The sequence below is a fragment of the Sander lucioperca genome, chromosome 17 (assembly GCF_008315115.2).
Source record: "Sander lucioperca isolate FBNREF2018 chromosome 17, SLUC_FBN_1.2, whole genome shotgun sequence".
In the NCBI taxonomy this organism is placed as follows: Eukaryota; Metazoa; Chordata; class Actinopteri; order Perciformes; family Percidae; genus Sander; species Sander lucioperca.
The window spans coordinates 19,457,356-19,471,857 of NC_050189.1; the positions used below are offsets into that span (position 1 = coordinate 19,457,356).

The following is a 14,502-nucleotide window of genomic DNA, read 5'->3' on the forward strand; positions in this document are numbered from 1 at the left end:
GTGTCCGAACGTGGACAGTGACGGAGAGAGGAGGAGGAGGAGGAAAGGGAGAGAGGAGGAGGAGGAAAGGGAGAGAGGAGGAGGAGGAGGAGGAGGACGAGGACGAGGAAAGGGGGAGAGAGAGAGAGGAGGAGCTGCTTAATTTCTTTCCCTTGGACACAGACAGCCAGTCTGGGACTTATGTAACACACATATTCAGGGTTTTGGTGCATGTGTAACACAAGCAGTTATATTGTGTACATCAACTGATTTCAGTGAGTCATTTTTATAATCAGGGAACACTGCTTCTGTGATTAGTTCTTGATTTAGGCCCCAGCACCTGTATAAATTAACCTGAATGCCAGAATATCACTTGCCTCACAAAATCTCTGTGATACATGAACATTATAATATTTTGTAGAATTATTAGAGTTACTAATATGTTGGAGAGTTATTGTTGGGTATTCAAGTATTGTAATAGTATACAGGGCTCTAGAAATGCGACCAAAATTTGTAAGGGTGTGACTAAGATTTTTCCTAGGTCGCACCGGTGCACCTAACGTCCTCGCATCCGCTGCCTCTCCACCAACGAAGCGATGTCGTTTATATCGATATGGTTTAATGTTGCGTTACATTATCCATTCCTTCTGTAAAGCCGTGCCTGTGTTTGGATCTCTCCTCCGTGCAGCCCCCCCCTCATTCACTCACACACGGCCCACCTGCAACATGCAGACAGACACAGCACCGCCGGTCCACACTGCTGACATTTGTCTACAGTTTTAATTGTTATTAATACAGCTGTATATTGTTAAGTATGAGAGGGAAAGCTGTATTATTACCACAGCTGTATATTAAGTATGAGAGGTAAACCTGTATTGGTACCCGTGTTTACGCTGGTAACTCTCTGTTATTGCGGCCGCCACATTAGAAAAACACATTAGAAGTTATTAAAGGAACACGCCAACTTATTGGGCCTTCAGTTTATTCACCGTATCCCCCTGAGTTAGACAAGTCCATACATACTCTTCTCATCTCTGTGCGTGCTCTAACTCTGTCTGACGGGTTAGGGGTTGATGGCTGTGTCTCATGTTACGTTGTTTTTTGTACATGCTGTGACTCTACAAATCACAACATGTAAATAGGAACATGTTGGCGTTATTTTGTCACTTATTCGGAGCAGTAGGCTAGATGGAACTAGTTACCTGCATGATCTGTGCTAGGCTAAGCTACCGGTGGAACCGTCAGACAGCATTACAGCACACACGGACACGAGAAGGGTATGTATGGTATGTAGCCTGCTGGACCTGGGTGAGAGATGTGACCCATGGCCACATTATCATAGTTCATAAAAATATTAGCGCAGTAACGATTTCATAGCCTACAAAAGACATGTGTAACGGCGCTGACCCGCCAAAGCGCATTCAACCCGTGCTGGACCCATTCATAATGAGTCAGCCGTCACTAGATATTGAGGAGGTTGTTTACTCATGTTGAAAACCTTTGTAATTATTTTAAAATGATTTTCACAGAGCCATCATGTTAAAAAGGAGGAAGAGGATACGGCCTGCTGATGACGCAGTGTCGTATATTCTGTCTTCAAGGGACAAGCCTCTGTTCAAAGAAATCTTTATTGATAGTAACAAAGGTACGGGGATGTCCTTTCAGGGGCAGCCTATTACACAAGTGCATTTCTCAGTACTATTCATTTACATACATACAGAATGGTTGAAATGCCTCAATGTTTCTTCTAATCAAATTTATATTTGTGTATATATATGTATGCATATTTGTGTCCTCACAGGAAGAGGAGTGTTTGCGAGTCAGCCCATTGAACAGGGAGCTTTTGTCTTGGAGTACAGGGGTGAACTACTATCAAAGGAAGATTGCCAGTCTAGACAATACTCTGATAAACAGAGTACATTCCTGTACGAGTTTCAATGGCAGAAACGTCACTGGTGGTAAGCATGTAAAAACGCATGTTTTGTAGAGATCAGGGAAATTCTAATTAAAGACCTGAAACAAAAGCTTGAATAGTTTATGGATGAATGAAAGCAAGATCAATATTTTAATCACACATGGAAGGTGGATTGCAACAGTGAATTCTAGTGAATCATTTTTGGTTCGTAACTTTTAACTATCACATAAGTCTTGACATTTTAGGCTAATGGAAAGAGCTTTATCTGGATCAGGCATTTCTCCGATCACAGGTCATACAGTTACAGCTGATGTTTTGTGTTTTTAAAAGGCTGTGAAGATGTATACACTTAAAATTTAAATCAAATGAAATTTGATATTTATTATTAATATGGTTAATGTGTAGTTTTTCTTCTGTCTTTTAGTATCGATGCATCCAGAGAGGATGGATCCCTTGGAAGATTAGTAAATGACAACCACAAATCTCCGAACTGCATCATGAAAAAAATCATAGTCAACGACAGGCCACATTTGTGCTTATTTGCTGTTAAGAATATTGAAGCGGGAACAGAAATTGATTACAACTATGGTGATTCACAATGGCCGTGGCGTAAAAAGGTGAGATGGTTAGATTTATACTGATACATACAATTTGAGGATTTAAAGTGTGTGTAAATGTCCTGAATGGTACATGTACTTTTGTATTCCTTCAATATTTATATTAATCTGATTGTCTGTGTAACTGGATATCGATGTGATTGCTCGATCTATATGATTTGATCAATATTAGTTCTTATTTTTTATATAAATTCCAGGTGACAAGCCACCAGACAGAGACGCTCCCTGTTGATCAAACATCCCATGAGGATTCAGACATCGATGCTGCTACCACACAGGTAATGGAGTAATGTACACACAAAGTATTTGTTGAATTCCACACTATGTAATTCTATTATCAACAAAGGGATTTTGTTCATATTTCTTTCCTGATACAGCTTTTCTGTCTGAGTTACTTACTGAGTGATGTAGTAGACTTCTGATTGAGGGAACAATGTTAATCTGAACTAACAATTTTCTAGTCAACTTTCATGTGACCAGTTAACCTGACACACACACACACATATATGTTTCTAGTGGTATACTTATGGGGTCCAGTTGAGCTCACACATATATGTTTCTAGTGGTATACTTATGGGGTCCAGTTGAGCTCACACATATATGTTTCTAGTGGTATACTTATGGGGTCCAGTTGAGCTCACACACATGTATACGTTTCTAGTCTTATCTTGGTGGGGTCCTCCCGTATGTATATCATTCTTAAGTGATTTTACATCATTTCAGCATCTTTCAATATTTAAACTCAAGTTGTTACAGGTAACATTTTTCATACACACTACCTTTTCTAACTTGTGAATCTCTCCACATACATGATTACTGTCAGTTCTTAATGTGTTCCTGTTTTTTATATAAATTCCAGGTGACAAGCCACCAGACAGAGACGCTCCCTGTTGATCAAACATCCCATGAGGATTCAGACATCGATGCTGCTACCACACAGGTAATGGAGTAATGTACACATAAACTATTTGTTGAATTCCACACTATGTAATTCTATTATCAACAAAGGGATTTTGTTCATATTTCTTTCCTGATACAGCTTTTCTGTCTGAGTTACTTACTGAGTGATGTAGTAGACTTCTGATTGAGGGAACAATGTTAATCTGAACTAACAATTTTCTAGTCAACTTTCATGTGACCAGTTAACCTGACACGCTCACACATATATGTTTCTAGTGGTATACTTATGGGGTCCAGTTGAGCTCACACACATGTATATGTTTCTAGTCTTATCCTGGTGGGGTCCTCCCGTATGTATATCACTCTTAAGTGATTTTACATCATTTCAACACCTTTCAATATTCAAACCCAAGTTATTACAGGTATAATTTTACACTTCCTGAGCTGTTACATGTTCATAAAGGGCAGTTGGAATGTGATCCACTGCACCCCATATGTTATTATGAGATTTGTTGAGACCTCTAGAAAAGCCCATTGACTTACCTTTAAGCTATATTGGCGCTTTTCCATTACATGGTACCTGCTCGACTCGCCTCGACTCTACTCGCCTTTTTTGGTTTTCCATTACGAAAAAAAGTACCTGGTACCTGCTAACAGGTACTTTTTTTAGTACCTCCTCAGTCGAGGTTCCAAGCGAGCTGAGGCGACCCGAAAAGGTGACGTGAAAGTGACAGACGGGGGTGTCCTGAACAAACCCGCTATTTTCAAATAGTTCAGCCAGCTGTGTTTTTTTTTTTGCTGCCTCCATCTTCTTTAGAAACTAAATGTGTCTTCTGGCAACAACACACCTTCGACATTGTGTGTGTGTGTCGTGTTAGGTCATGGCAGTTTACTGCGGTGCCGCTTGTTTCAGTTCTGCGGAGGCTCCAGGCAGAGCTTTCACCGTATCCTAAGTACACACACACACACATGCTGGCTCGATGCACACACCAGCTGACAAATGTATACATCAGGCCACATATTACACAGGCTACGGAGAAAGCTCAGCGTGGAGCCTCCACAGAACTGTAAAACAAGCTCAAGTGCGCTGGTGTGTGCGTCGAGCCGGCAAGACGACCAGCCACGCTGAGGAGGTACTAAAATCTGCAATGGAAAACGGACGCACAGTGTGTAGAGTCGAGTAGATTCGAGGCGAGTCGAGCAGGTACCATGTAATGGAAAAACGCCATATGCTGTTTCAGAAACATTTCTCTTACTAGATAACCTGTGTAACTTGTGAATCTCTCCACATACATGATTACTGTCAGTTCTTAATGTGTTCTTGTTTTTTATATAAATTCCAGGTGACAAGCCACCAGACAGAGACGCTCCCTGTTGATCAAACATCCCATGAGGATTCAGACATCGATGCTGCTACCACACAGGTAATGGAGTAATGTACACACAAAGTATTTGTTGAATTCCACACTATGTAATTCTATTATCAACAAAGGGATTTTGTTCATATTTCTTTCCTGATACAGCTTTTCTGTCTGAGTTACTTACTGAGTGATGTAGTAGACTTCTGATTGAGGGAACAATGTTAATCTGAACTAACAATTTTCTAGTCAACTTTCATGTGACCAGTTAACCTGACACGCACACACACACACACACACATATATATGTTTCTAGTGGTATACTTATGGGGTCCAGTTGAGCTCACACACACACATATGTTTCTAGTGGTATACTTATGGGGTCCAGTTGAGCTCACACACACACATATGTTTCTAGTGGTATACTTATGGGGTCCAGTTGAGCTCACACACACACATATGTTTCTAGTTGTATACTTATGGGGTCCAGTTGAGCTCACACACATGTATACGTTTCTAGTCTTATCTTGGTGGGGTCCTCCCGTATGTATATCACTCTTAAGTGATTTTACATTATTTCAGCATCTTTCAATATTTAAACTCAAGTTGTTACAGGTAACATTTTTCATACACACTACCTTTTCTAACTTGTGAATCTCTCCACATACATGATTACTGTCAGTTCTTAATGTGTTCCTGTTTTTTATATAAATTCCAGGTGACAAGCCACCAGACAGAGACGCTCCCTGTTGATCAAACATCCCATGAGGATTCAGACATCGATGCTGCTACCACACAGGTAATGGAGTAATGTACACATAAACTATTTGTTGAATTCCACACTATGTAATTCTATTATCAACAAAGGGATTTTGTTCATATTTCTTTCCTGATACAGCTTTTCTGTCTGAGTTACTTACTGAGTGATGTAGTAGACTTCTGATTGAGGGAACAATGTTAATCTGAACTAACAATTTTCTAGTCAACTTTCATGTGACCAGTTAACCTGACACGCACACACACATATATGTTTCTAGTGGTATACTTATGGGGTCCAGTTGAGCTCACACACATGTATATGTTTCTAGTCTTATCCTGGTGGGGTCCTCCCGTATGTATATCATTCTTAAGTGATTTTACATCATTTCAACACCTTTCAATATTCAAACCCAAGTTATTACAGGTATAATTTTACACTTCCTGAGCTGTTACATGTTCATAAAGGGCAGTTGGAATGTGATCCACTGCACCCCATATGTTATTATGAGATTTGTTGAGACCTCTAGAAAAGCCCATTGACTTACCTTTAAGCTATATTGGCGCTTTTCCATTACATGGTACCTGCTCGACTCGCCTCGACTCTACTCGCCTTTTTTGGTTTTCCATTACGAAAAAAAGTACCTGGTACCTGCTAACAGGTACTTTTTTTAGTACCTCCTCAGTCGAGGTTCCAAGCGAGCTGAGGCGACCCGAAAAGGTGACGTGAAAGTGACAGACGGGGGTGTCCTGAACAAACCCGCTATTTTTAAATAGTTCAGCCAGCTGTGTTTTTTTTTTTTGCTTCCTCCAGCTTCTTTAGAAACTAAATGTGTCTTCTGGCAACAACACACCTTCGACGTTCTGTGTGTGTGTCGTGTTAGGTCATGGCAGTTTACTGCGGTGCCGCTTGTTTCAGTTCTGCGGAGGCTCCAGGCAGAGCTTTCACCGTATCCTAAGTACACACACACACATGCTGGCTCGATGCACACACCAGCTGACAAATGTATACATCAGGCCACATATTACATAGGCTACCGCGAAAGCTCTGCGTGGAGCCTCCACAGAACTGTAAAACAAGCTCAAGTGGCCTGATGTTTATACTTGTGCGCTGGTGTGTGCGTCGAGCCGGCAAGACGACCTGCCACGCTGAGGCGGTACTAAAATCTGCAATGGAAAACGGACGCACAGTGGGTCGAGGCGAGTAGAGTCGAGTAGAGTCGAGGCGAGTCGAGCAGGTACCATGTAATGGAAAAACGCCATATGCTGTTTCAGAAACATTTTTCTTACTAGATATCCTGTGTAACTTGTGAATCTCTCCACATACATGATTACTATCAGTTCTTAATGTGTTCTTGTTTTTTATATAAATTCCAGGTGACAAGCCACCAGACAGAGACACTCCCTGTTGATCAAACATCCCATGAGGATTCAGACATCGATGCTGCTACCACACAGGTAATGGAGTAATGTACACACAAACTATTTGTTGAATTCCACACTATGTAATTCTATTATCAACAAAGGGATTTTGTTCATATTTCTTTCCTGATACAGCTTTTCTGTCTGAGTTACTTACTGAGTGATGTAGTAGACTTCTGATTGAGGGAACGATGTTAATCTGAACTAACAATTTTCTAGTCAACTTTCATGTGACCAGTTAACCTGACACGCACACACACACACACACACACATATATGTTTCTAGTGGTATACTTATGGGGTCCAGTTGAGCTCACACACACACATATGTTTCTAGTGGTATACTTATGGGGTCCAGTTGAGCTCACACACATGTATACGTTTCTAGTCTTATCTTGGTGGGGTCCTCCCGTATGTATATCATTCTTAAGTGATTTTACATCATTTCAGCATCTTTCAATATTCAAACCCAAGTTGTTACAGGTAACATTTTTCATACAAGCTACCTTTTCTAACTTGTGAATCTCTCCACATACATGATTACTGTCAGTTCTTAATGTGTTCCTGTTTTTTATATAAATTCCAGGTGACAAGCCACCAGACAGAGACGCTCCCTGTTGATCAAACATCCCATGAGGATTCAGACATCGATGCTGCTACCACACAGGTAATGGAGTAATGTACACGCTGTTGCACAAACTATTTGTTGAATTCCACACTATGTAATTCTATTATCAACAAAGGGATTTTGTTCATATTTCTTTCCTGATACAGCTTTTCTGTCTGAGTTACTTACTGAGTGATGTAGTAGACTTCTGATTGAGGGAACGATGTTAATCTGAACTAACAATTTTCTAGTCAACTTTCATGTGACCAGTTAACCTGACACGCACACACACATATATGTTTCTAGTGGTATACTTATGGGGTCCAGTTGAGCTCACACATATGTTTCTAGTTGTATACTTATGGGGTCCAGTTGAGCTCACACACATGTATACGTTTCTAGTCTTATCTTGGTGGGGTCCTCCCGTATGTATATCACTCTTAAGTGATTTTACATTATTTCAGCATCTTTCAATATTTAAACTCAAGTTGTTACAGGTAACATTTTTCATACACGCTACCTTTTCTAACTTGTGAATCTCTCCACATACATGATTACTATCAGTTCTTAATGTGTTCTTGTTTTTTATATAAATTCCAGATGACAAGCCACCAGACAGAGACGCTCCCTGTTGATCAAACATCCCATGAGGATTCAGACATCGATGCTGCTACCACACAGGTAATGGAGTAATGTACACATAAACTATTTGTTGAATTCCACACTATGTAATTCTATTATCAACAAAGGGATTTTGTTCATATTTCTTTCCTAATACAGCTTTTCTGTCTGAGTTACTTACTGAGTGATGTAGTAGACTTCTGATTGAGGGAACGATGTTAATCTGAACTAACAATTTTCTAGTCAACTTTCATGTGACCAGTTAACCTGACACACACACACACACACACATATATGTTTCTAGCCTTATACTTATGCGTCCAGTTGAGCTCTCACACACACGTTTTAAGTCTTATAGTTATAGGGCCCTATTTTAACGATCTGAAACGCAAGTAGCTTTGTGGGCGGATCTCGGGCGCTGTTGCTATTATACCGGCGGGATAAATGACTCTTGCGCCCGACGCATATCTAAAATGGGTTGGTCTGAAGTAGCTACATTACTCATAGGTATGGTTTGGGCGTAACGTGCAATAAACCAATCAGAGCATCATCTCACATTCCCTTTAAAAGCAGGCGCACTTGTTCCATGGCGGATTGCTATTATGATGGCGGATTTGCCAGGCGCACGCCAGGAGCGGTTCACAGCCAACGAGGCCGACGTTCTCGTCATGGCTGAAGCAGGAGCTGTCCGGGATGTGGCAAAGTATTAATGGTGGCGATGTTGCTGCGGCCTCTCGGGCGCATCTCCTCAAGTCTGGAGAGGATTGCTGCAGCCATGGAGTGTGGGCCTCCAAACACACCACCTGCTCCTGTTGTGCCCCTTCCTCCCCCCACTCCATCTCCGTCCATCCGCTCCACCAGGAGCACATCGCGTATTGGCACTCCCAGCCCCTCAAGTGTCTAATCCCGCCGTAGTTCAACATCACATCTCCTTAAGTCCTCTAATATTTCCTCATTTATGTCATCAACACATCCATGATTCATGGAAATGTTGTGGAAAACACAGCAAGCCACAAAGAATGCTGCGACTTTTTGAGGACTGTACTGTAAAGTTCCTCCTGACCTATCCAAACACCTGAAGCGCATTTTCAGTAATATTTTTCCTTGTATTTATGTATGGTTTGCAAAAATGGGAACTGCTGCGTCCGTGTAGATGAGAGAAGCAAAGTGTATGCTGACTTTAGACTAGCGCCACTGACTTTAGACCAGGTTTTTCCTGGTCTGTGGTGGAATTGTTTTCTGAAACTGCAAAATAGCACCAGGGAACGTTTGCGCCTGAACACGCCTTCTCTTTTCGCTGAACCGCCCCCGGGAGCGCAAATTCATTCCCTAATTTACCGACGTGCATCTGTGGAGGCAAAAGTCCACTGTGCGTCGGGTGCAAAATAGGAATGATGCATGCATCGGTGTACAAAGTCAATTGCGCTGGGTGGAAGATAGGGCCCATAGGGTCCAGTTGTGCTCTTACACACAAACACGTTTCCAATCTTATCCTGGTGGGATCCGCAATTATTAATATCACGTCATCATTTCAACACCTTTCAATATTTAAACTCAAGTTGTTTCAAGTTATTACAGGTAATTTTACACTTCCTGAGCTGTTACATGTTCATAAAGGGCACTTTAGAAGTGATCCACTGCACCCCATATGTTATTATGAGACACGTTGAGACCTTTAGAAAAGCCCATGGACTTACCTTTTAAGCTATATGCTGTTCCAGAAACATTTTTCATACCAGCTAACTTTTGTAACTTGTGAGTATCTCCATATACATGTTTACCATCAGTTCTTAATGCGTAATGATTATTTTGTTATATTTAGGTGTGTACTGTCAAAGGTGTTTCCCTTGTGGATTATCTGTTAACTGATGAAACAGATGAGGATTGTATCGAAGACCAACCTCTGACTCCACACTGTGATGACATTTTTGGAAAGCAGAGTAGGAGTGAAAACATTCTGGTATGCCTCAGATACTTTGAAAAATCAAAAATCTTTCCCTTGTGATTGATTCAATAGAATGTGAACAAAATTGGATAACCATACCTTGACATAACACCCTTTTTACAGATGGATAGAGTATCCGATTTTTCTGAGCCTCTGTATGATTCAAATGAGACTAAAGTGGAGGAAACCGATGAAGAGGATTCTATAATAGGCCATTCCAGTGTGCAAGCAGATGGGGAACTTGTTCCAAAGCTGAGAAGGACGAAAAGCATTCTGGTATGCCTCTACAAATGTTGTGCTGCACAATATTACTGAAGCGCCTGCACAGTTATTCCATGGGACGGTGCATAGGCTCTGCCGCCTGCTCGTACTTCAACACCGCTCACTTGCGCTCTAACTTCGGATAAACTTTTTTCCCTAAACATCTCCAAGGAGCCAGGGACTTTTGCTTTGTGATTCTTTCTCAAGGGATTGTCAGATTCCGTTTTGAAATGTTGGAGTTGAATTGAAACTTCCCCTGATCTGTAGGAATCATTCTCTCCATTCAAGAGGATTGCGTTTGCATTAAAACCCCAGAAGCAGCTATTTCCACAGTTATTCAGTGTCCCAAAAGTAGGCTACTCCAGAAGTCTTTTTGTTTTATCCTGCGCAGCTCCTCTCTCTGGGTCTGATGTCACGTCATGTCACATTGTCAACATGATACATAAAGCAGGACATAGTGGGTCATATGTCTAATGCTTTTTGAAAACTAAAGGCTTTCTTCTTCATAAAACGTGTCGGACATCATCACATTTTTGTATACATTTTTATTAATTTACTTAGTAAGCTACAGGACAGCGTCTTTCAAAACATGACCTGCGCGAAAGAGAAAAAAATGAATGCGTTATTGTACCTAGCACTTATGAAAATGCACTTCTGAATGCGTCTCTGTCCCCAGCACATTTCAAACCAAACTGACGCCCATGTATATTTCTCAGTGACTGGGAAAAGTCCTTTTGCGATCTCTGAAACAAGTCAGTACTGCAATGAATGACTTAGATGATCAATCCAATTGTGTTTCAGTTCAGATTAAGATATAAAGTTCTCAAACCTATAACATGTTCTTCTTTGCCTACGTAGGTAAACAAACTGCTGCCAAACGAAGCTGGACACCAGAGGAATGTGCATGCATGTGAATGCATCATGATGAGCCAAGTTCCAAGGAAAACAGACTGTCAGCGCTGCATTACTGCCGAACCTCAAGCCCTTGCAAATAGAGACTGGAAAGCAGTTAAATTCTTCATCAAAAATCGAATTACTGCCCTGAGGAGAAGAAAACTATAGTGACAGCACTTCACTAAACGGGTAGAAACATTAGGCTGGAGGGAGAACCCCTAAAAGTGTTTGTGCTCTTTCTCTAGTAATTAGGGGTCCAAGCCCGAAGTGGCATGGGAACCGCATTTGCAAGGCAGTTTTAGTAGTTTTTGTTCTCCTTGTATTCTTCTTGTGTTGTCCTGTTAGTTATTTTTTGTCTTCAATATAAAAAGCGGATCCAGACCAATCCATAATATTAACTTTTGAAGAAAAAGTTTATATAAATGTTTTTTTTCCACTTTAAATTTAAGTTTAAATGGACGGATAGTTCTTTATACTTTATATTCTTATACTAACAACTTTTTTTTTTTTTTTTTTTACCAAGGAAATCATTTTTGGATTGTAATGAGATCATGACAAGTTGTGAGCATGCTTTTTTTTTATTATTATTTTTACTTATCCCTCTTTCTACTTACTTACTTGACTTATACTTGATTTTCATATACATGTGAGAAGTAAATGTAGTGACTCAAATACATGTTAAAAAATACATGCTCATTGAAGACAAAGCATTTTGTAGTTTTTTTATGCAAGGTTTTATGTAAAATATTACTGATAGTTACCCCTAGAAACAACAATGTTAATTTAAAATGGCATTTGGGGCTGATTTGGAAGAGTCTCCATAGTTTTGGAAATGTTGAGTAGGAGCTCATTTTTTGAATATCATGTTAATGCGCTGTCTACCTAAAGATGATCCTTGTCAAGATGAGGCCAAACATGGTAGTGACTGAGCTAACCAGGGATTTTAATTGGTTGGTCCTGTAGATTCTTTGGTAATCAAGGACAAACCAGAGAAACCATTAAAGTCTCCAGATAGTAACATTGGTCCCTGCTAATGTATAAAAACAAGGAATATGTGTGAGTGGAGCTCACAAGTCCTGAATGCTAGAAACGAGCCCCACAAGTGGCGAAAAAACTAGCATGGAGAAAAAAGTTTTGAATTCTGTTAAATTGAAGTGGTATTTGTGATTAGGAACTGCTCTTTTTATTGCCTGATTTTTTACAAAGGTGTAGAACCACTGTAAAGGGTGGACCCCACAATTGGGTAAAAATATGTGGACCTCTCAAAGGAGGAAAACGAGTATGTGTGTGTGTGTGTGTGTGTGTGTGTGTGTGTGTGTGTGTGTGTGTGTGTGAGGCTGCAGGTGTGCTGTAAATGTGTGTGTGGGACATTCTTTCCTGGTGCTGGAGCAGAACAAACATGGATTAGAGCCACACCATCATGGGTACCAACAACTCCCTGTTCATCCACACACACACACACACACACTCGGGGGGCCTCGAGGAGTGGGCGGGGATGTCCTGGACTTTTGCCAATATCGGACCCTTCCGATCCAGGATTTTAAAAATTCTAGGCTTAAACGTCCGATTAAAAAGCTATGCTTTGGCTGTATTTGGGCTGGGAATTCAAGCCATGTTGGGACTCTTTTTCCGGCTGCTCTAAAAACCAAACGTCCTGTTAAGTCAGACTCATTTCACCTCAGGGTGATTCCATACACATCCCGGTTTGTCACTGGACAATATCGGACCCTTACGATCCAGGATTTTAAAAATTCAAGGCTCAAACGTCTGATTAAAAAGCTATGCTTTGGCTGTATTTGGGCTGGTAATTTAAGCCATGTTGTAACTCTTTTTCCGGTTGCTCTAAAAACGAAACGCACTTACATACCTTTTTTTTTTTTTCCCCCAACCCCCTCCCCCCCCTCCCTTTTTTATTGGGGAGTTTTAAGTTTTACCTGCAGAGGGGGTCCCACCTAATATGTCAATGTTTTGATGTTTTTTTAATAAATATTTTAAAGATGCCTTGGTTGTCCTTTTTAATTTTTACTCTGCCTTATCTATATTTTAATAATTTGATTGTTTGTTTTTATTGCCTTCAATTTATAATAATTATTATTATTATTATTATTATTATTACAAATTGAATTGCTTGCTTCAAGATTTTAACATGATAATACACATACCATTGGTTTGATGCATTTTACTAACAGTGTGGTTTTATTCTATTATATATTTTTAATGATTTAGAGTTATTTATTGTGTGGCACTTTTTATTATTTATTCATTTCTTAAAGCACTTTTAAACACAACACTTACTGTTAAGTGTTTTATTTACACCAGTGGTCCTCTTGTGCCCGTGCCCCTCACAATGCCCATCCTGGGCGTTGCGTTTTGACCCAAACCTAACCCTAACCACCCAATTGATGAATTTGATGAATTCTTGACCACCCTTAACAACCACAGAGTGTCCATTAAACTCAAATCCACTCTGGATTTTAACTCAAAATTAAAAATAGTGACTCGGAATCGAAAGGTCGTAGAGACAAGTAGGTGGTACCATACCAAGCCCATCATTGAAAATGGGGGTTTTGGTCAAAGTTCCATATCTTTAGAACGGAAGGTGCTAGAGCGGCTTTGCGCAAATCTCAGCAATAAATCATTAAAAATGCAAAGTATTATACATGCCCGTGTTTGTCAGCATGTCCTCTATCAGACTCTGCTAAAAAAACATCATGGTCAAAATGTTGCACTGCCACAGAAGAGCAAGTGCACACAGAACGGTATATAAACAAAGTCGAAACCTTTATGAAATGTGTTGGAGTTCCTATTGGCACTCTTACTGCTATTGGTACCCCTACCGATATCCAAATTCATCCCTTATCCCTTGCAAAGCCGGCTTTACAATGTCTGCCTATTCACGGTTGAGGATCATCGCTTGATGATTGTGGCTATTACCCCCTAACCCCTAACCCCCTAACCTAGGAGTACTACCCCCACCTGCCAAATCCCACTTTCACCTCTGTATATATTTATATACTTCATATAAAAATGAACAATAGAAAAGGAGTAGCTTGTTAAAGGTAACGTTGTTGTGTCTGACATCTCTCACAGATTCTGATCTGGGTTGATAAAGCTGGAGGTTTCTCAGAGAGTCTAACTGTTACTCATGAAGTCTGAAGGATGTTCGGGATATGCTCTTTACTTAAGCCCTGGATGATAAATACTCATATATGAACTCAGCAGCAGTT

The 14,502-nt window shown here is 40.4% G+C and overlaps 2 protein-coding genes across 3 annotated transcripts in view; one reads left to right on the plus strand and one right to left on the minus strand.

The window, feature by feature from the left end:
• Window positions 1–11,755, plus strand: part of LOC116061918 — a 12,965-nt gene extending 1,210 nt beyond the window's left edge. Inside the window, exons 2-14 of one of the 2 annotated variants that reach the window (XM_031316289.2) lie at window positions 1,509–1,624; window positions 1,781–1,937; window positions 2,319–2,511; window positions 2,709–2,789; window positions 3,371–3,451; window positions 4,755–4,835; window positions 5,488–5,568; window positions 6,903–6,983; window positions 7,534–7,614; window positions 8,155–8,235; window positions 9,998–10,135; window positions 10,244–10,396; window positions 11,240–11,755. In XM_031316289.2, coding sequence (XP_031172149.1) covers window positions 1,509–1,624; window positions 1,781–1,937; window positions 2,319–2,511; window positions 2,709–2,789; window positions 3,371–3,451; window positions 4,755–4,835; window positions 5,488–5,568; window positions 6,903–6,983; window positions 7,534–7,614; window positions 8,155–8,235; window positions 9,998–10,135; window positions 10,244–10,396; window positions 11,240–11,443 — 1,528 coding nt within the window. In that variant the 3' untranslated portion in view covers window positions 11,444–11,755. Of the gene's footprint in view, window positions 1–1,242; window positions 1,625–1,780; window positions 1,938–2,318; window positions 2,512–2,708; window positions 2,790–3,370; window positions 3,452–4,754; window positions 4,836–5,487; window positions 5,569–6,902; window positions 6,984–7,533; window positions 7,615–8,154; window positions 8,236–9,997; window positions 10,136–10,243; window positions 10,397–11,239 lie in introns of those variants that run through there. The other variant, XM_031316290.2, reaches the window with a different exon arrangement.
• The window catches only part of LOC116064544 (zinc finger protein 239-like), an 893,026-nt gene that overhangs the window by 319,720 nt on the left and 558,804 nt on the right, over window positions 1–14,502 (minus strand). The gene's annotated exons all lie outside the window — the stretch shown is intronic.